General features: G+C 35.1%; 1 protein-coding gene across 1 annotated transcript in view; it reads right to left on the reverse strand.

Annotated features, from left to right (window-relative positions):
* The window catches only part of KAT6A (lysine acetyltransferase 6A), a 110,735-nt gene that overhangs the window by 12,597 nt on the left and 77,042 nt on the right, over nt 1–21,096 (reverse strand). Inside the window, 6 exon segments of the mRNA XM_079779384.1 lie at nt 7–114; nt 1,844–1,885; nt 1,888–1,936; nt 3,030–3,191; nt 4,723–4,864; nt 12,199–12,314. Coding sequence (XP_079635510.1) covers nt 7–114; nt 1,844–1,885; nt 1,888–1,936; nt 3,030–3,191; nt 4,723–4,864; nt 12,199–12,314 — 619 coding nt within the window.

Genomic DNA, 21,096 nt, shown 5'->3' on the forward strand with positions numbered 1-21,096 from the left:
AAAGGCACTCCAATATTACACTTTTCCAATAAGCCATGTAGGAAAGACGACCTAGATCGGATAATGGTTTCTCTGGAGACCCTGCTTGGCCTTCGCGCTTTGATAACAAATAACCTAAAGAAACCCCCAAATTACAAGTATGTCAGAGAGCCTAAATTAGGCTAATTCACCAACATAACAATCCCCTCTGTCACAATCAATCTAAGTATTGTAAGCAGTAATAACTACAAAAGCAAATTCCTTCAAGAAAAATAATAAAATTGCAAAATTACTTGAAAACCAATTTGCAGGAAGATTACATAATTGTCTACAATGAACATTAGGCTAGTATCACTTGGTCTATACTTAACATAAACACTGTTATAATATTCAAACTATTACAAATCAGGACTTCATATTGATGGGCTGCATTAGTAAGTTTAAGGCAATTTTTTTATTTAATGTACTACAGAAAACCACCCTTGCAATGTTTTCCTTGGACCACTAGATGGCAAGAGCTATATCTGAATTGAACAACACAAAAGAATGCCAGTGTTTATGTAATCCTATCTATTAAGATTGTGGCTCTTTGAGAGGGAATTAGATGACAATTTCTCACTTCAACCAAAGCTCTCCTCACAATTACCTATCACCCTAATTTTTGGTAAGCAGGAATGAGGGCGTCACTGTGAGTGTATAATGGTATTACTTTGTCCTCTTGTCTGGTGCATGACTCTCAAGAACAGGAAAAAGAAGGCATAAATTCTAAAGGAACGTGTCAAAAATGGAGATGCCAGAAGAAATGTTTTTTGTCATTAAACATAAAATCAGTATAAGAATGGTAATGTGGGAAAATATATTACATTACAAAAAATAACTGAAGACAAACACTGTAATCATAGATTGCATATCTCAAAAAAAAAGACTAATCAGCATAATATTTCCCCTATGTCACTTAATGACATAATATGTTCAGTCATGAGTCCTATTTCAAAACAATATATCAATATTCACTCTCTTCTACTAATCCAAAAAGACCAAGGAAATTTACAAAATAACCATTTTATTTCCAGTAAAATACGGTCAGTTGTATAGTCTAAGGCCAAGGAGAATAAGCTTCACTGGATTATATAAGAATTAACTTCTTAACTCTGGTGATATAATCATCTGATATTTAGAAGGATTGCCTATTGTTAAAATCCTTAGTTTAAACCATTGTTTCTGAATATTTTCAAAATATTATTTTTAGCAGTATCTGAGAAAATATTCCCTCAAATATCACTATTTTATAATCAATATAAAATTTATTATGAACATACATTTACTTTCTAAGCAAGATTATCAATGTGTAAAACAAAATTCAAGTTCCACAATGATGTTTTTAGAACCATTAGCTTTCAATATTTAACTCAGATTAAATTATTTCCTTATTTAATTTTAAGATTTTTAAAGGTGCATCACATATTTTTAACCACTAAGTAGAGAGCCTATAACTAAAAAATGATGCACACATTTTGGGTAACAAAATTAGGGCAGGTGCTGTACTTCTCTATTAATATTAATTTAAGTAAGTATAAAATGTTTAGTATTGTTGTGAGTTAGAATTACTACATAAAACTAAGTTCCACTGTAACTTAACAGTTGCAAATTCAAGGAAGTTGGTATTTAATATTAGCTATTTAAAAATATTTAATGTCCAACCAAAAGAAAAAAATCATGACTTTAAGTTTTAAAATTCCATACAGCAGTATGACAACAATAAATCATGCAAATCTTTAAAATATTATACACACTCACACGTGCACACACGCACACACACGGTCCATAAGAAGATATTAACAAAAAATTATGTTACAGTACTTACTGAAATCAATGAGAAACCTGCCATAGCCCTTACGCTGGTATTGGGAAGAATCATTATACAGGAAACGTTGTATTTCTGTTGGCAGTGCTTTTCCTAATGGAGAAAATAGAAGCCAAGTTTAAAGCAATAAGCTGATAAGATGAATAATAATGCTAATTATTAAGAAACAAATACTAACAGTCAAAACCACAGCTCTGGTCCTTTGGGAAAAGTAATGCACATCAAGAAAAAATGCCCCACTGGGAGGAGATAGGATAATGTTAAGTCATTGCCATTACCCACAAAGCAACTATCCCAGAAGAATAAAATTATAAAATAAATGATTCCATCCAACAGCATCTGCAACTCAAAAACAGTAAGTCAATGCCTAAAATGAGCAGAGGAATCTGAGTCCCAATCACTTTGCAAAGCTACAAATTATAAATCAATATGGCACGCCAGAAATTATAAGATTCGCCACCAACTATTTCAAAGCTTCTTTTATTTCCTCCTCTGGGGCTACACAGTGCAGTCCCACCTCCCTATAAGCTGTACCTAAGTTTACAAATAATAGTCCAAAAGTGTTAGGTACAACTATATTCTTACAAACCAGGTAATATAGCTTAAATTACATTTAACTACTAAAATAGCCTACTAACAAAATGCTTATATAGCCAGCTGTCCTTCTACTTATTTTATTCACTTAGATTTTACCTTGGGCTTGCTCAAATAAAAAGACATCTTTCATGTTGTTTGACTACAAAACAAAACTTTTTTCTCCCAACAGAATAAAAGATTAAAGGAAGGAGAAAAATATCCTGTAATAAAAATTTCTTCTTACTCTTATTTCTATGCCTAAAATTCAAATTAGGAAGAGAAGATTTAAACTGAGAACTTAAACAGGTAATGACTGTGTTTATTTCACAAGTTCTATCTATTATCACCAGGGGAATAGAAGTCATTTAAAACTTTTCCTCTTGAGTATAACCAGCAGTTCATGTTCCTAGGAGAGTATACAGTCTGTTTAATGTTACTAGGTACCTTCTAACACTTGGTATATTTCTGAATGTTCCTTCTAGTTTCCTTTCTAAAAAGCTAGATGGCACTCAGAAGGTCCCGTACCCTGTAGTATCTCCTAGTAAGAACCAGTAAAGATTGTTTCAGATTTACATATGAATTCAAACAGATTTTAAGCTGATATACTTACTTTAGAAAAGTAGCCAACAAGGTGGCAGCCCTTGACATCATTCTGTGTTAGGACATAAAAAAGAAACGGCTCCACATCATAATAGAGTGTTTTGTGGTCAAGAAACAACTTTGCCAAGAGACACAGATTCTGACAATAAATGGTACTCACATTCCCATCAACCTAGAAGAAGAAAAAATAGAACAAAATGGTCAGCAGAGTATCTCTTTAGTTCCAGAATAATACAGGTCAGTTACAAGCACCTCTGAGTATCCACAGTCCAGCCTAAGAGAAGCTGTCAGTGATCACAGCACACTGGAACCTGGAAGCTATCCCTGGAAACAGCAGGATTATAGCAATACCTGCTGTTTTAAAACAACTGTATTCAACAAAGCATGAATAGCTAGATAAGGAGTTGATGGCCATTTTAAAAATAGCATTTTTTGCTTTTATAACAGATTGACTACAGGAATCCTTCAGATGGCAAGCTGATCTGTTTCCTCTTTTTACAAGTATTTAATATAATAGAAGATCTAAATGCAACCGCTTCTAAAATACCTATATAAATAAAACAAGGAATAACTGTACCCTAATCTGTGCCAGCAGCAAGAAGCAATGTAGTCTGGCTGCCATGACCAGATTTATCCCCAAATAAAACTATTGAGGGAGATTTAATTAAGCAGGTTCCCTGGCAACCTGGCAAATGGGACATTTGTTAGATGGACTGGCCAAGATCAGGAGCACCAGGCTTCATTGCTCCTGACACCCTGAGCTCTTGGAGTTGCTGAAGCTTACTCTTTGATGAAAATGCCAATGGATGCCCACATTAGACCCCTAAGACACTGGCATTTCAAGACCGAAACCTTTTGAACAATTTTAGTAATTTAATATTACTTCTTTTAAAATATACACCAATATATGCTTGAGTTGAGGAACAATTTGCTCTGAAACAGTCCTCTACACCACACCCTTTCCCTTTTCCCCCAGGTAAAGCATTTCTGTATTCCTCAACTGAAATAAAGACTTAGGGAAGATCAAGAAAGTAAAAAGTGAGTAGACCTGACAATCTGAAATTCAATCACCTAGAATTCTAGTAATGTAAATTCTAGTGATTAAAGGAACTGAACACATGGCAGGTACTCAATAATTGCCAATCAAACCACAAAACTGTGTGTGGATCAAGATATTAAATACCACTAACAACACAGAATAATCACAAACATAGATAAGTCATATCATCATGAAGTCAGGAAATGTATTAATATTTACTACTGCTATTTAAATATATCTGTACAAAATATTCCTTTAAATAGAGCAACAAAAATCTTTTCATTTAAACGCCCTAGTTAATAGATCCTAAGACAAAATTTAATCACTTCTAAACACATATAAAACCAGGTAGCATTTTATAATCAAATCGAGTCTTACAAATCGTTAATAGTACTTTTTCCTTCTTAATGGTACATAAAATAGATATGTAATATATAATTGATCATTAATTTAATGAAATATAGACATTTTGAGATCAAGCTTGTGAACTTGGTACCATTTGTATTGGCCTAATTCTGCTTCTCATATAGCAGAATTATCTGAATAGTGAATAAACAATAGTAAAATAACATTTCCAAAAAAAAAATCAAGTTGCACAATTAGATACAGTACAGGTGGCACTATATTTGAAATGGAGAGGACAACTACTAAACATCTACTTTACCTCAAAGACAGATATGTTATTCTTTCTGTAAATCTCATTGGCAGGAGGATGGAACCAACCACATTTCTTCATGTGCTGCTGTAGAATAGTTCTACTTTTCATATATTTTAGGCAGAATTCACAAAGATATAGTTTAGGCAGCCTATAAACAATAATTAAACAAAAAAAAAGGGACAGGGCTTTATATTTTATAAGACTAAACTTTCACAACAATTCTTTTTTTACTCTCATTACTACACAGGTAAAAAGGTAGAGAATGTATCATTAACCCCATATATCAAATGAAAGAAAGAAAAAAAACCTAAAGATAAAACTAATTTGGGTAATAGTACCCAACTAATCGCAGGAGAGCAAGGGTGAGAAATCAAGACACAAAATTCCATGTTCTTCCTATTTGACTAATACCTTGCAGTCTTCCCTTTGACACACACACACACAAAAAATCTCACATTCTCTCCTCCTTGATAATCTCCAGTAAGTAGAAAATAAAGTCTTCCTTCAGAACATACCAGTAAGTGAAGAAAACTTTGTCAAATTATATACTCTTTCTTCCTTTATTTAGTCATTCATTCATTAATATCAGAAAATCAACATTTGTTGAATATGTACTGTCAGGACCTGTACACTAGGCATACAGTGTTGAGTGAAATGGACATATAGTGGATATCATAAAAGCAGATTTTGTATTTCTTTTTAAGTATAAAATTGTAATATTGAATATGTTTTTTTCCAAGTTAGGACATATTATACTACCTACTTCTTTCACCCCTGAAATTCTGGCTTTCCCTCTGGTTAAATATCACATTCAATTCTGCAACTGAAAAACCTATTACTCAACAAGTGAAATAAAAGTTCAAATTATTCTTCCAGATGTTCTCTGTTATTACTTCATATTTAGTCTTGCTATTTTAGCAATAGTTTAACAGAACTTCTTTTTTATAATGTCATGTTAATGAGGAGCTAGGCAATAGAGTTAAGAGATCAATAAAGTTAAGATTGGTTCATAATGGAAGGAATAGAACCTAAATTAAAAACCAGCAAGTTTTATACCTATTTTAGTCTGAGCCCAGAAGACCACATGGCTCTTCTATTATAAAATATACACCTCTTATAACCCTTGCATCCTCAAATGTGTCCAGAACTGATCATGCCCTAGTAATCTGAGATGATACCATCATTAAAATTGCATATGCAAAATACTGAATTATACCATGACAAAAAATATAACCCAAATAAATTACTTTATCTTCTCTCATATAAGTAAGGATTGAGGATGAAGGAAACTTTAAAAACTTATTTAGTTACTATCAGTTTGGATAGCTATGCTTTAAAAAAGATTACCCTGGAATTAAAAAAAAAAAAACAAAAAAACGGGGTAGATTAACACACACAAGTGTTTGATTTGTTAAAGTGTGAAGACCATACTATTTTTTCAAGTTCTACTTTAGAAGCAGTTTTTAAAGCATAATTATTTTTTGAGAACATTTAACATTCAACTAAACCCTCTCCAAAGGTATATTTATGGAACACTTGTCCTGTATGTACTAAGTGTTTCATGCTAAAATAAGGGTGGGAAAGGGCATGTGATTTTTTTTCCTTCTCCCTTGGGGATTTACATTAATTCTTCCTATTCCACATCTTATTCTTAAGCTGCCGTTCAGCACACTAAAAACTTCCAAGGAACTTTTGAAGTATAATATTCTAAATGTCTACAATATGTAATACTGTTTTTCCAAAATCTCTAATATTAGCCAAACCAAAACAACATAAAATTATACATTAGTATAAAACTTATTCCAAATAAAGTACTGAATAAAATAAATGACTGACATTATAAAATAAAGTCAAGAAGCAAGACCCAAAACATGGAAAAGAAAGGTTCCCTAGGCTACTTTGATTATTTCCTTTGCAGGTTGTCTCAAACTACTCAGAAAGGAATGGCAGCAGGATAAATAGCTTTTTCATTCTTTACCATCAGACTTAAAATATCTCAAAATAAAATGACCCCAACTGCCAGACTGTCTTCCTGAATATCTGGATTTTTAATAATTTCTTCTTAAAAGGAACATAGAAGAATGAGGTTCTCCCTATACAACTATAATTCATGCCCCCTCACTATTCTACTACTTATCTTTATTTACCTGTGCTAAATTCTCAATAAGCAATTACTTGAACTTGTTGCAACATGAAGATACAGAAGAATCCTTGAGTACAGTTTTACTTTAAGAGCTAAACATTACAACTAAATATTCCCCACAGTGTGAATCTGAAAAACCTAAACAAAATTCTGTGTTTTTAAAAATAATGGGGGGGAAGAGAAGGAGGAGTGCAGATAGGAAGGGAGAGAAAGGAAGGAAATAACGAAGAAAGGAAAGAAAAAGAGCCAGTGAGTGACAGGCCATAACTTTCTCCAGGTTATGGTAAAGATAAATGCCAACTTTAAAAGCATCTAATTAAACTTTTAGGTCTCGGTACATGAGAATAAAATACAATTTATTTCCTAAGGTCTATGAGAGAAGCGTAATTTTTTTTTTAAAAGCTCTATTAGGTAAGCAAGTTGTTTAAGACAACATCAGAAAAAATGAAATCTCTGAGAGAACTACTGCCAAGTCTTATCAGGTAAATTATGAGTTCATGCTATTTCTTTGGAATAATAAGATGTAAAGCATTTTATTGATGAGTAAAAAAAAAAACCTTTAGCAAATCTTATTATATGAAAAACAGTAAAGTAAAAGGAAGCAGAAACATGATCTACTTCATTCCAATTCATTCTTGCTGAAAACATTTTAAAAGCCTCTTACTTTACTATAATCAGGCCCAATGGAATGATACTGCTAGTCTAAAGGGAATCATCTGATAAAACTCCTGAAAAAAACAAAGTGTTTTTCTAGTAATAGTACCAATAACTGCAGTTCTGTCATTGAAAAAAAATACATCATCGAGAATGAACATTAGATCACATGAAATAAAGTGTAGTTATGGAAATTATGAACACTCCTAACCCTAGAGAATATTGCTGGATGCTGCTTTTGTCATCTTCTTCCTGACAGCATCTCGGTCTTGATTATCAAATAGGAGTATGGTTGCTCTGATCAACTTCATCATGGGGTGTAGCCTCCACACTTGAAATTTATTCTAAAGTCAGTCACTATGTTGACACCCTAGCCTGTGAAAGTAGGACTGAGTTACAGCTGTGTGCTTTGGAAGCACTGCTTCCCTTACTTCTACAATGATGCAAATATTCTTCCCAGGAATTCCTTCTTGGCTTTTAAGATTGCCCAAGAAAATAGAAATTTATATGACCTTCATAATAGATCAATTTGTGGTAAAATTTTAATACCATAATAAAAACTATAACAAATATCACTTGAATCAAAGGTAATGAATAAGCAAGCCCTGGCTGGTTTGGTTCAGTGGATACAGCATCAGCCTGCGGACTGAAGGGTCCCAGTTCGATTCCAGTCAAGGGCACATGCCTGGGTTTCGGGCTTGTTCCCCAATAGGGGGCAGGCAGGAGGCAACCAATCAATGATTCTCTCTCATCATTGATGTTTCTATCTTTCTCCCTCTCCCTTCCTCTCTGAAATCAATAAAAATGTATTTTTTAAAAAGGTAATGAATGGTACAAGCTACATGAGAACAATCTAGATACAGATACTACATGAAGTAGTGCAAGCACAGTGGTTAAAGGTCATGGCTATATGGAAGAAAAAAGTGGGATTAAATCCTGGTTCTGACGCTTTAAATTGTATGATCTTGAATAAGTTTGCTGGGCCCTGGTATATAAAACAAAGATAGTAATATCCACCTTAGGAAAGTACTCCAGAGATGTTTAATTCAGTACAAGCTCAACAAATGGTACATAGAGCTGCTATTATTTATAATTAGTACTATGAATATTTTTATTCTCCTTGCATCCATTTTACTCCATCATTTAATGGTCATTCAAAGACCTTAAGAATGCATTCTTCAGTAACGGGGGCTATACATAATCTATACCAGCGGTTGCCAACCAGTGGTGCAGACCACTGGTGGTCCGTGAGGTCCAAAAGGTTGGCGACCGCTGAACAATGAATCAAGTTAGGCACAAGATCAAAGGTTAAGGAAACCTCCTAAGCTACTCAATTATGTGGGAAAATCTCCCTAGGATCTCAATATGATCTCGTAGCAAAGAGGTTATTATGAAGCTAAGCTCTAAACAGCTAAGGAGTAGACAATATGCCATGATTATAGTAACTCCTGTCATGTTTTTACTGGGAGAGAAGGGCTCTCTGTGAACCTGTCTACCATGTATGAGATCACATGGCCCTGTTGGAGAAATTCAGGGTTAAAACTCTGATTTAACTCTTTAACATGAGACTTAATCATACCACTCCAAATAAAGTACTACTATTGCTTTATTGTTGTTTCACTTCGTTTTGTTTCATTTTTAGGTCAGGGATATAAGATTACTTAATATACAATGCACACATGGCCCTGGCTCATATTGCTCAGTGGTTACAGAGTGCCAGTCCTCACACTGAACGGTCTCGGGTTCAATTCCTGGTCAAGGGCATGTGCCTGGGTTTCGGGTTTGAGTGCGGAAGGCAACCAGTCGATGTGTCTCTCTCATATCGATGTTTCTCTCTTTCTGTCTCCCCCTCCCTCCCTTCCTTACACTCTCTCTGAAAAGCAATGGAAAACATATCCTCTGGTAAGGATTAACAAAAGCAAACAAATAAAAAACAATGCACATACAAATGTTTGATATTATGAAAGATAATGCTTAATTCCACTTTCCAAAAGATATTTTCCTCTTGTGATCTTTTTGTTTGTTTGCTCTAATTGTCCTCTTTTTACATGCTTTGGAATTTGCAATTTTTAAAAGTGTTTAAAACCTTTTAAAAAATAATTTAGAAGTAATTTAGCACAGAATGATAAAGTCATTAATAAAGTAAGGATACACAATTGTTATTTGGAAAACATACTATCTCTAAACATTTTCGTCAACTCAAGTTTAAAAGAACTCAGAAGTAAAACAAGACAAAATTCATTTAAACAGATATATGTAGTTTTTTTTGCCTGGCAGGTGTGGCTCTGTGGTTGAACATCAACCTATGAACCAGGAGATCCTGGTTTGATTCTCTAGTCAGTGCACATGCCCAGGTTGTGGGCTCCATCCCCAATAAGGGGCATGCAGGAGGCAGCCAATCAAAGATTCGCTTTCATCACTGATGTTTATATCTCTCTCACTCCCTCTCCCTTTCTCTCTGAAATCAATAAAAATATATTTTTAAAAAAGTTTAAATAGGTATACATAGTTTTATTAAAAAATGCAACCAAGATAATTATGAATACAAAGACAGAAAAAAAGTCACAATTATTAAAGAACCTACTAAATTACAGAATCTTTTCTGATGAAAACTTCAGGGAAACTTCCACAATGGATAATATATAGAAAATGTCTAAGATTCTATTTAAAGTCGATGAAATTTTATAGCTCCTGTCCTACTGCTGCTCTGATTCCTATTATACTTATTTGTTATTTTTCTGCTAGCAATGTTTATTCCTTCACTGACAACCAATTCCCTGAAACCTGATTAAGAAATTTGATTTTAGTGATAATCTCATCAAAACAAAATGTAACATTCTTAATGAAGCCTTTTAACAACCTTGACAACAGCTTCATGGTTCAATTCTTATCAATACTCTTGATAAGCAAGTGCTGAGACTGACTCTATTTCCATTCCTGAATCAATTGATTTCCTCTCTTCCCCTTGAGTAGAAGAGACAAGGTACCTGTGGCATCAGTCTATCTGTACCACAATCCCTAAAACAGTTGATACACACATTGAATAAGCTTTCTTTTCTAAGTTGAGCACTCTTGTAATGTGCATAGTTTGCAAAGAAAAGAGCTCACTAATAAATGGTACTATTTTATTTTAAACCTAATGAAGAAATTAATCCCTCAGCTATTTCTTCTTGACCATACATCATCTTGGCTATTCAGAACTCCTAAGGAGTAAATTGTCTTAAATACCTGAGTTCTATACGTAGTTGAGAAATTTTCTGCTCTCTTTTAACAATGTCATTTTATATATTTATGTATATAATTTATATTTATAATCTTCTTTTAACAAACTCAGATTATTGTTATTCCATGATATAAATAGAATGCTGCTTTGAAGACCTACCACAGTGTTTAGGGCTAACAGACCTTGTAATAAATGGATCTCAATTGCTGTTTCATGAGCTTGTGGATTAGTTTCCTGGAGTTTCGCTTTCTCTTCTGATTTTTTTTCTTTTCTCACTGAGGTCTGTCTGTAATAACATTCTCACTCCTATTTTTCTATTTCTGCTAGACTTGGAAACTAGACAGCAATTTATATAAAAAGAAAATGTAAAAAAATACTGAGTTTTAGTTTTTTAACAAATATACTGGACTATTCCCACCTCCCTGGAAATAAACCATATTAAAGCACTCTATAGTGTAAGTCACTAAATGTATTCATGTTGTTATAATTATTTTTGCTAATATTTTGGACAAACAATATTACTATATAGGTAAAAAATCATACAATGAATACTTGGAATATTTGTTCAACCCACAGAGCACCATAATTTATTATTCCTTACAACAACCTGTTAAATAGCAAACTGTGGCATAATTTAGATTAAAGAGAGCATTAATGTAGTAGACTGCTATACTTCAAATGATAACCATGTTTCTTTTTCTTACCAAATCTTACTTTTTAACTTTTTTAATTTAAACTATACATAATAATAACTGACATTATTGAGCACTTACCATTCTCTAAGGGATTTACATATTTTAACCCATGCAATGTTCACAACAAATCCTATGAGGTCAGTACTATTATCACCCCCATTTTAAAGATGAGGAAAGTGAGGTAGAGTTGGGTAACTTCTAAGGGCAGCTTATAAATGTCACAGTTGAGTCATGAAATAATTTGGCTCTACTAAACACAATGCCTCACCCCAAAAAGCTGGCGACTGATCAATTTTTATATCTGGAAACCTGAGCTATTTATTATAATTTAATACCATTTATCCAATTATTTCTGGGGGGAAAAACATTAATTCTCTTAAATTATAAAAATTTAGATAAAAGACTACTCAGTGAAACTTTACTTATGGGTAAGTATGTATAAGAATCTTTTTCTCTTTCTTTTAATTCTTAGTGTGAGTTATATTAAGGCAAATTGTCTTAAAGAAAACAACATTCCCCTTTTATTCTGATCATGTGTCAGGTTCCAATTTTAAATATCAGCTTTTGGGCAAGTTACGGGAAAACAAATCTAAAGGCGACTATGATTAAGTGACTGCCAAAGTATGCTGCTATTATAGACATTTAAAAGCCACTAATTTCCTCAAATGTAAAAAGATGAAAGAGACTAAAATGTCCCCAGGATCCCTTCTAGAACTGAAGTTCTATGGAATTGAAAAGTAGAAGGTAAAGGGTCTCTCAAAACATACCTTGAGTATTCTTGAGGATATGGGGAAGAGTACCAGGTGTGAATTTCATATTTCCCAAACTCAATTACAGAGGGACAGCGGACTTGTGGATCAGGGGGACCAGTCACTCCAACTTTCTGTGCAGGCAAAAAACACATTACAAAATTTAACTAAATTAAGTACACTGAGACAGATAACAAAAAAACAATCTGAATCTAAATTTGTCTTCTCAAAATTCCAAGTTTTGAAATAAGCTGTATTATTTCTTAACTAGAGCACCCAAATGAAGAACAAAAATGCTGATAAATCTTAGAGCCTAATACGGTTGGTGTCACTGGATTTCCATGTTTAATAATACTGTCAATCTTTTCCTCAACTAAACTCATGCCCTTAATGACTTAGTTATTAAAGAGAAACTGCTAGAATAGACATATATATACATATACATATATATATACATATACATACATATATACACACACACACACACACACACACATACACACACACACACACACACACACACACACACACGGTGCCTCACTGACAACAGAAACGACCTGTGAGCACATGTGAGCACATACAGAAAAAAATTATTTTCTGATTTGGGAAAGTAGATATTTAAAAACAATAAAAAGAGAATATGGCAAAACAAGTATCAAAAGAGTCTTCATTTTGCACTGCCCAGAAAATTCCCTTCATTAGTAGCTCTTCATAGATTTGACCAAAGAAAAAAATACTCCACTATACACATATTGTTATCCCTTTTATCTACTTTGTATTTATAATAAAAACAACTTTGCCCTAGCTGATTTGGCTCAGTGGATAGAGCATTGGCCTATGAACTAAAAGGTTCCTGGTTCAATTCTGGTCAAGGGCACATGCCCGGGTTGTGGGCTTGATCCCCAGTTGGGGGCGTGCCGGAGGCAGCTGATCAATGATTCTCTCTCATCACTGATGTTTCTATCTCTCTCTCCCTCTCCTTTCCGCTCTGAAATTCATAAATATATTTATGGATATATTTAAAAATAAAATAAAAAAATAAAAACAACTTCTATGCTCTCATCCCTGCAATAATCTGAATAACTATACTTCCTAAAAAGAATAACTTGTAAAGCCTTTATGACTTCCATACCAGCAATTCCAATATAAGTCATTGTTAAGGACTATAAAGATCAGGTAATTTTATTTTCTCTGCACCTAATATAGCAACATATTCATATAAACATACACATAGGTGTATATATTATGCATATAACAAATGTGTATGTATATGCATATTTATCATGGATACTCTACAAACATTAACTGACTTAAAAAAAATGGGCCCTGGCGGGTGGCTCAGTTGTTTGGAGCGTCGTCCCATGCACCACAAAGGTTGTGGATTTGATTCCCAGTTGGGGCACATACCCAGGTTGCAGGTTTGATTCCGGGTCGGGGGGGGGGGGGGGGGGGGTATATGGGAGGCAACTGATCAATGTTCCTCTCTCACATGGATGCCCCCCTGCCCCCCCCCCCCCCCCCCCCGCTTTTAAAATCAATAAACAGATCCTCAGGTGAGGATTTAAAAAATTTTTTTAAACAGAAAAGATTTAAAAAGTCCCTTGTTGGTGCCCATTGATAGACAGTGCCATGCATGTGTGCACACACACCCCCCCCCCCCCCATAAAACTGAAAAGATCAGAGCTTTTTATTCACTTTTTAAATAGAAATTCATTTAAGGAAGAAGCCTCTTCACCACATCTCATTTGAACACTCTCCCTGGTCTTGCTGTTTTCTTTTCTAAAAAGCCAGGGGACTATCTCAGGTTTCATACTGGAATACAGCCAAGTGAAACCTCAACCTCTTCCTTAGACACCTCAAAACAAAAGACAAACATTTATTAAGTTGGATGAATTGTGTTATGACACCAAGGCATACTGGGGATATCTTCCAAAGGCAAAAATCATAAGGAAATAGACAAGACAGGGTTAAAGTAAGATTTTTTTCATTTCTCAAAACCAAAATAGAACTTTGTAGGTTTTAAAAACATTGTTCTTTAAACTATATTCCAGAATCAAGTATTCTAATTAATAAAGTTGTATCTTTTATTAATCAACCTATCTTTACAGCTCAAAATAACAAGAACAGTAGTATAAAAAATATCAGAATTACCAAATATCAGAAACTAGATCTAATTTCCTGAGTCAATGATCAAACAGGAAGCACAAAAGTTGAAAACATGCACCTGCTGCAGTACTGCCTGTTGTTTGGGAGGTTTCCCATCAGCTGCCCGTGGCTCTTCCAGGTGGATGCCTGATGTGAAATTGGATATCCAGTTCCAGTATAACTGCTTGCACATCACCGCAACTAAGAGAGTCTGTGTAAAACGAGACTCGCAGCAGATTTCCCCACTCCCTCACCTACTCTCACCTTTGTGCACTGTAAATTCTCTGGCACATGCGCTCATCCACTTGTCCTCCACCACCTCCAATTCCCTGGTGAAAGTTTCCTGAGCCAGTGTGTTTCCCTTTACTAAGGTTTAGAAGTTAACAAAGGCTCTATGCTGTGAGAAAGCAAAAGCTGCAGCTAAACCAGTCATTAACCCAGTCCTTGCCAAAGTAAAATTATCAATCTGAATTACAAGATCACCTCTGGTAAGCCATTTTATTTTTAAATTTCAGCCAAAATACTCCTTTGTTAAACATTCAACTTTCCAAAGCAGCAGGTACCTGATATAATTGAGAGCACAACGTATTTTTTAAAACGGTTAATTCAAGTTCTGCTACTTTGTACCCTCCTTATTTGAATATGCCAAAAATTTTAAAAGATAACATATTCCAGGCCAGAATAGACTTTTTAATCTAAAAAAGTTAAGGGGAGGCACTAAACGCACTAGTAATTGGGTTAAACAAAAGATAACTTTAAATGTGCCTACTCTATAGATAATGAAACTTTTATTAACAGTTTATAAGAAAGATTACTCTTCTATAAAAACTCCACTTCCATTAAATCACTTATCTAATTCTAATTTCCAATATATAGAGGCCACCCTTGTAATACCCTCAAATCCAGATCTAGTACAAATATGAAAATTACAATTCATGTAGATACAGCCCTGCTGCTCCCTTCCCTTTGCCCTCCGTTAGATAACACCCCCTTCACCTTCCTTCTCCATCTCCCCTGGGTAAATAGCATTTTGAAGTGGGAGTGGAGGGTTATATATACTGCACCCTTATTATCAATATGAGAATGTGAAATGTGGAGAGAAGAGATGTTTTTTTGGTATTTGAACATTTTCCCATAGAAACAGTATAATAAAAATAATTCCGTCCATTTGGGATTAAAAATTACATGATGAAAGAGATATGTAAGAATGAGTTCACATGCTCCCAAATGTAGAGAGCATGAACTTAATAAAGAGAATCAGCATTTGTGGAATATGTACTGTGCCAGACTCTGCACCTTATATCATTATCTCATTGAATCCCCACAATCCATTCCTCATAGTAGAAAACAATGTACTCACTTTATAGATAAGGGGGAAACCACATGGCTCGGAAAGGTTAAGAGGCAAAAACGTCCAGAACAGAAATATCAAGAGTAAAGCATAAAGAACAAAATGGGTAGAAGTGAGATAGTAAATATGGGTAACCCTCAACTAATTAATAATTTGAATTCCCAAAGTCTGCATGTTTTTTTGAACTGAAACTTAGTTTTCCCAAAAAATGATGCTACAAGTACACAGAATTTTATCCAAAACTCTTGGGAAGAGAATATGCTTTGGAATTCTGAATTTTTCTGATGTTAGCAAAGTATTACAATACATACTAGTATATGTATCTTAAATCGACAACTCTTGTAGGATTAAGCGGACACTCCATAAACTGACATCATTGATATTTCTTTAGCAAAACATGAATATTCACATTAAATGGGATAAGAATACATATAGTCTCATGTCAGTTCAAATCATGTTTGCCAACAATTGAGTTAAATGAGATCTTATTGTAAGGTGAGTTATAAATTTATTTCTCGTTCTCCAAAAAAGATACATAGATGGCCAATAAGTACATGAAAGATGCTCAACATAACTAATCATTAGAGAAAAGCAAATGCAGACAATGAGATATGATTTCATACTCATTATAATGGCTACTATTAAAAAAAACAAAAACAGAACAAAACAAAAAATCAGAAAACATCAAGTGTTTTACAAGGGTGTGAAGAAACTGGAACTCTTGTGCATTGCTGATGGAAATGTAAAATGGTGTAGCTACTGTGGAAAACAGTATGGCAGTTCCTAAAAAAATAAAATGACCATTTGAATCAGCAGATGCACTCCTGGGTCTATAAGAACTGAAAGCAGGAACTTGAATATTTGTCCTCTCACGTTCACAGCATCATTATTCACAATAGCCAGAAGGTGGAAGCAAGCCAAGTGTCCATTGACAAATGAATGGATAAACAAGATATGGTAAATACATACAATGAAATATTATTTAGCCTTAAAAAGGAAAGCAATTCTGATACATGCTACAAATTGGATGAACCTTGAAAACATGCTAAGTAAAATAAGCCAGACACAAATGGACAAATACCATATGATTCCACTTATATGAGGTCTACCTAGAGTAATTAAGTTCATAGAGACAGAAAGCAGAATGGTGGCTGCCAGGGGCTGAGAGAGGAAGAAATGAGATGTTTTTGTTTAACTGGCCATTCCTTCTCAGTTTCACTAATCTCTAAAAGTTTAAATATCCCAGGACTCCTCAAAGCTCTTTTCTTCTCTTTTGGTGATCTTATCTAGTCTCATTCCTTCAGATACCACCAACTTTCTGACAAGTCCTAAATTTATATTTTTAGCCCAAACCTGTGTGTTGAATTCCAGACACATACATCCCACTACTTGCTAGCTCCTCTCTTGAATGTGTTATAGCAAGCATGTCAAACTTGCGACCCACAATGAATATTTTTTGCGGCCCAGCCAATATAACGGTATGTAAGAAACGTTTTAATAAAAATTTCGTAACTTAATTTTTACAATATCCTGTTCTACATAATTATTAATAACGAACTACAACGTTCGCTAATGACTGATTACTATAATCGTGTTGCATTCATTTCCCTTACATGCCCTACGCGCAGGCGCACCATTTCTCTCCACTAATACTAGCAGCGAATATTTTAGTAGCCAATTGCCACATCATTAGTCTTGGACTGACTTGTTTGGTATGCGCAACAGGAAATATTTCGCTTTAGGAGCACAAGAAAAATAGGTATATTTGCATTATGCTTATTAATTTGTGCTGTTATTCAGTGTTTGGTAAGTTAATGTTCAAGAAAAAATAGTAATTTTTATTAAAATGGTCTATTATTTTATGTTAACGATTACTCATTTATTCCAGCCCTTTGTATTCAGCATGTCTCTATTGAAAGAAACCTACATTTCTATGAAAATTGAAGCTTTTGTTTTTTTGCAGCCCACATAAACTTAAACCTTGTTTATTTTGCCCGTGTTAGCCTTTGAGTGTGACATGCTTGTGTTATAGGAATCTCAAGTTCAACAGTCCAAAATCAAACTCCAGGTCTTCTTTTTCCCCACCCCTCTTCCTCTTGTGTTCTCCTCCATCTCAATAAATGGCAACTCCCTCCACCAAGTGTGCTCTAGACACTACTCCTTGTTTTCATAATCATCTAATCCAGGCGTCCTCAAACTATGGCCCGCGGGCCACATGCAGGTGTTTTTGCCGTTTTGTTTTTTTTACTTCAAAATAAGATATGTGCAGTGTGCATAGGAATTTGTTCATAGTTTTTTTTTAAACTATAGTCCGGCCCTTCAACGGTCTGAGGGACAGTGAACTGGCCCCCTGTTTAAAAAGTTTGAGGACTCCTGAATCCAACAGCATATCCTAATGGGTCTACCTTCAAAACATAATCAAGAATTATAATTGACCACTACCACAATGATCCCCACCTCTCTCTCTCTTTAAATATTTTTACTGATTTCAGAGAGGAAGGGGGAGGGAGGGAGGGAGGGAGGGAAGGAGGGAGAGAGGGAGAGAAAGAGAGAGGGAGAGAGGGAGGGAGGGGGGGAGAGAGAGAGAGAGAGAGAGAGAGAGAGAGAGAGAGAGAGAGAGAGAGAGAGAAACATCGATGAGAGAGAATCACTGATCGGCTGCCTCCTGCACGCCCCCTACTGGGGATCAAGCCCACAACCCAGGCATGTGACCTTGACCGAAATCGAACCAGTCCGCAGGCTGACGCTCTATCCACTGAGCCAAACCAGCTAGGGCTGATCCCCATCTCTTATGTGAATAATGCTAATAGCCTCCTAAGTTCTCCCTGCTTTTGTATTTTCTCCCTTCAATCTACACAGAAGCCAGAGCAATCTATATAATTAAAGCATAATATGCTAATTAGACCGGACAGCCGACTGACCTTCTGGACATCCTTCTAGACGACCTTCTAGACGAAGCCAGGGCTGCGAGGGCCAAGGCAAGCCACCGGGCTGAGAGGGACGAGCCCCTTGCATGAATTTCGTGCACTGGGCCTCTAGTACTTTTATAACATGTGTCAGATTGTATCGCTCTTCTGCTCAAAATCCTCCAAGGGTTCCTATCTCACTCAGTATAAAAACCATAGCCTTTATAATGGTCTAGAAGAACCTACAAAATCTGGCCTCCCATTACCTTTCTGTCTTCATTATCTAATTTCTCTTCTCAGCTCTAACAACACTGGCCTACTTGTATTTCCTTGACCATGATAAGCACAAAACCTGATTCAGGGCCTTTGCATGCCTGCTCCCTGCCTGGAATGCTATTCCCCCTGATATCCACATGGCTTATTCCCTCACCTCCTTCAGGGTTCTACTAAATGTCAGATATTCCCTAAAACAATGATTTAAAACTGCACAAATCCATCCTTTCCCTCTGAATTTTCTCTCTCCCTCCTCTGACTTTCTCCATAACTGGCATACCATTTACCATCCCCACCCCAACTAAACTATAAGCTCCATAAAATAAGAATGTTTTTAAAAAATCTGTTCACTCCTGTATATTCAGTGTATGACACATGGTAACTCAGTACTCAGTAACATTTATTGTTAAATGAATGTTATCTATAACTTCAGCTATTAACCATGTAGCTTCACCCCAATCACCTGTTGATGATAAGCCGGCAAAGCTCCTACCCCAAACTCTCCTACCTCCATATACAAGTCTACAAAAGTTGTCCATTTTAGACTTCACACAAATCCCCAGTTTATGTAAGCATGGTCTCTTCTTCCATTCATAAAAGCTCCTCCTACCACATTTAGTATCATCATGTACTCAATATAGAAGAACACTGGGAGACCTATTTGGTTCCATCTTTTCCTAACTCCCAACCCAATACTGTATCTTTTCTATGCTATCCTAAATCTTTCTCAAAAATCTCTGCCTACTGTACCTCCTGTGCCTTCATTTAGACCCTAGTCACTTCTCATTCTAATTACTGTAATCACTGGACTCATGGATGTCCTTGTTCAAGTATTTTTCAATCCACTACGCACTGTATCACCAGAGGTAAGTATACAATCAAGTCACCCTCTTTTTAAAATTCTTCAGTAGCCCTTCCAGAGCTATTCGACTATTTTTAAAAGCTACTGTAAAATAAAGTACAAACTCCTTAACATGTACCATAAGATCTTTATGATCTTGTCTATACTTACCTTTCAACTTCTTCTTTTACTTGAAGTCCAGCCAAATTAACTACATCCAACTCCAAAAGTTCAATAAGCTTTCCTATATACCCAAACTGTTCTGTTTGAAATGTCTACCTCTTCTTATTCAATAGTAAATTGTTACTCATTCCTTCAACACCCTGCTCAAATATAACCTCTACAAAGACTCCGCTAACATCCCTTGACAGATACTTTCCTGCTTATTCTCATTGCATCTATGCAAATCTCTATGGTAACATTATACTATAAACTAGCAGTTAAGAGTTAAGGATCTGGGGTCAGACTCCCTGGGTTCAAATACTGATTCTAAAACTAAAACTTAACTATATAACTTTAGGTAAAATAATCCTTCTAAGACTTCAATTATTTCATCTGCAAAATGGGAGCAAGTAATATACAAGGTTGTATTACAAAGCAACAAATTGATATGTAATGCTGAATATAGTACCTGGAACTTAGTAAAAGAGTACCTATTACTAATTACATTGGTTTAATTATTTATCACTGTCTCCACAACTAGAAGGAAGAGACACATTTTCTATTCATCTATGTATTTCTAGTACCTGCTCCTAAGATAGCTAACAGAAGCTCACATTTATCTAGCCCTCACTACACGAATGACACACTAAGCCATTTTGCAAATATCAACTCATTTAATCCTTTCAACAAACCTATTAAGTATTTTGTTCGACCAAGGTCACTTAGCAGAGATAGGATTTTAAGTCTGTTTATAGTACCTAGGCCTTTAACCACTACCTATTAAAATTCTTAAGAAAATTATGTCAAATTAATGAACTAAAAATATATCTAAACAGCCTCTTAATATGTCTTATAATTAATGGGAAAATGCCTAAGACCATTAAAACAGTCGCTCACTCCCCATCCCTGACTTCATCAATATCAAGGAGAAATCACTCCAACAACAACAAAAGTAGTCATGGGGATACCTTAAATTCCTGGCATGCCAAGACTAATGTACTCTTACTAGCCAACATCCAGTTCTAGGCTAGTAATTCAATATATTTCTTACCATTTCCTAAAAAGTGCTCCACTCTGTTTTATCTCTCACACTAAATTACAGCTGGTCCTTGCTCCGCATGGTGCCATGCTAACTGAAACTGACACATACCAGAAGTGAGATAAAAATCTCAATCACCAAAGGAATGTGTAAAGCATGGACACAATTCTGGTGTGCACGTTTCCATTAACACAGTGCC

The sequence above is a fragment of the Cnephaeus nilssonii genome (genome assembly GCF_951640355.1).
Source record: "Cnephaeus nilssonii genome assembly, chromosome: 8".
Lineage (NCBI taxonomy): Eukaryota > Metazoa > Chordata > Mammalia > Chiroptera > Vespertilionidae > Cnephaeus > Cnephaeus nilssonii.